Source organism: Penaeus vannamei, chromosome 12, assembly GCF_042767895.1.
Source record: "Penaeus vannamei isolate JL-2024 chromosome 12, ASM4276789v1, whole genome shotgun sequence".
Taxonomy (NCBI): Eukaryota; Metazoa; Arthropoda; class Malacostraca; order Decapoda; family Penaeidae; genus Penaeus; species Penaeus vannamei.
In genome coordinates this window covers 14,624,912-14,627,411 of record NC_091560.1, presented here as the reverse complement: position 1 = coordinate 14,627,411, position 2,500 = coordinate 14,624,912, and the positions used below count along the sequence as shown (strand labels likewise).

General features: G+C 36.5%; 1 protein-coding gene across 6 annotated transcripts in view; it reads left to right on the top strand.

Moving 5' to 3' along the window:
- Positions 1 to 2,500, top strand: part of bon (tripartite motif-containing protein bonus) — a 48,463-nt gene that overhangs the window by 28,498 nt on the left and 17,465 nt on the right. For all 6 annotated transcript variants that reach the window (XM_070127974.1, XM_070127976.1, XM_070127979.1 and 3 more), the window contains exon 10: positions 688 to 898. In XM_070127974.1, coding sequence (XP_069984075.1) covers positions 688 to 898 — 211 coding nt within the window. The remainder of the gene's footprint in view (positions 1 to 687; positions 899 to 2,500) is intronic.

Below are 2,500 nucleotides of genomic sequence, written 5' to 3'. Positions count from 1 at the left end.
CAGATTAGCATTAACCAAAGGAGTTAAAAGGACCTTGTAAATTTTGATTAGTTGTAATTTTATCATTTTTGTTGTCAGAATACATTCAGGTAAGCCATGTTCAAGCAAATTGTTGATAAGCATTTTTTATTATGTCCATATGATGACCTACATCTACGCTTGCATGGAAGCATATACATTGCATCCATATTCATGTACTGAAAATTTTCTTTCTTTTGCGGATTTGGGTGTCTTTATCACTTCTGGTATTAATCTGATTTACTCATTGACTACATAATGGTGAATAATCTGCAGGATTCTTCATGAAATGGTGTTGCTATTGCTTACATACTTCTTGTTTATATTTTTTTGTGAAGAGAGAATTTATATTTGATATTATATGTAGCTTGATAGTGAACATTTATGTATTTATTATATTTTTATTGTTGGAGTTAGGACCCAGAAAAAAATAATTAGTTAGAGAATATTAGAGAATACATTTTTAGAGAACACCTACACACTTAAATTTAACAAATGTGGGTTTATGGTTATATATTTCTGTCTGACTATCTCTGCATTCATGCAGTTATTAGCTTGACATTCCTGCCATTGCTGTTTATATTGTATAAGATATTGTGATATTGAGTAAAGAATGGCCTCTGCAAAATGTTAATTCCTAAAACTGATTTGTGATGTTTGTCTTTTCAGGACTCGGCATCAGATGAGAACAAACTCAAGAGCATACCTCCTCCATCCGTGTCAATCACTTTAGCAGCCCTTACTGGTTCCTCCTCATCTGACCCAGCAAATGGGCCAAAAGTGAAGGTGGAGGACCACACAAATTCCACTCATGTTGACAGTTCATCAAGTCCTTCAAGTGGTTTTAATTCTGATGACCGGCTAAGAGTAACAGAAAATGGTTTGTGGGCAGTCTTCCTTATCCCATGGCTTAGGAGGGAATATTTCTTACTATTGATATCTCTTTTCTTAGTATAAAGGCCTTATCACACAAGTACTTTTTCCATCAATTTTTGCTTTTCCCTGGGAACTTTCTGCATGCAAATAGTCCAACTCTGTCACACTGGCAGAGAGCAACTGCTCCCGTGTAAACAAACAAGGTGGATCCTAGGAATCACATGAGCAATCTCATACATATTGGATTATTTAAGATAAACAGAGTATTCCTGTGATTTGTTGTCACATTATTCATCATTTCACTCTTATGTCACTGACATTTGTGAATGCATCATTAATGACATTTTACTTTTTCATCAATAGTGTTCCAACATTTTATGCACATGTATCTGCAAATGCATACAAAAATAATAAGAAATGAAAGTAAAGGAATCAACAATATGAAATTAAATTAAGATGGCATAAGTACCTGAATTACAGGATGTATGTACTTGAAAGTGAGTGCATGCTGCTAACAAGAACTACAGTACATATCTACTTTCCAGCCACAAAAAAAGCTGATGCCATGTTAACCCTTTCGATGTAGATGACATGACCTTCATGTCATAAAAAAAAATTGGCTTGAGGGGCAGGTAACAATTGGCTGCAGGCTGGGTGATGTGAACTTGACGTCATGAGTGAAGGCCAGGGTAACGGAAAAGACTCACCACAAATGCACAAATCTCTTTGAGGGTGATTAAGCCCATTTGATGTTGAGGAAGGAGCTTTTGCATTATTCCCATCAAGAATGGTATGTGGAATGTAATGTCCCTGAGCCTTTACTGGAAGAGTGCCACCTCCAGGGAAGATGCCATTTCCATGCTCAGTATCCTATTCCTGGTGGCTGTGATCAGCATCACAGGTTGTATTACAGAAAATTTAATATTTTGGGAAAAAAAGATAAAATCACATAAAGACAAAATGCTACTCTTTTCTTCTTTTTTCTTGCACTGAGTTACCTACTATGTAGAGAGATGATAGAGATTCTGTGCAAGGAAAACAGTGTATTACCATCTGGATGAAACAAATCAAATGACCAATATGGACATTGGAAAATGGCAAAAAAGTTGAAAGCACTTATGCAAAATAACATTACAAAGAGGAGGCATAAATTCTTGTCACCACACACAAGCGTTCATATGGGCCCGGACTACACACCATGCACCCATCAGTGAACACTCTTGTAAGCCTAATTCCTGGGGTTTGGTCCATGTGGTTGCTGTATAAGAACTGGATTCAAATGGTTAAATGTTGATTTACCTACAGAATTCATTAGTGAATAATGGCTAATGCAAATTATCCAAAGATAGCCATTGACACATTATGTTAACACTGTAAAAGAATAATAAAAAGGAATAAAAAGTATGGATGCACAGCTGATATTGGGCAATTAAAGGACATCATATCAAACATGGAATGCATGACTGTCGTCCCCATCCATCTAAGCCACTCCTCATTCCTTAGCAAGAAATCTGGTTGAAAATGAAGCTATGATGGATTGTGTAAAAGGTGGTGCTCGTCTCCCTTCAACCTAATTGTAGCCTGACCCCATGGACCCCCCTTAGAA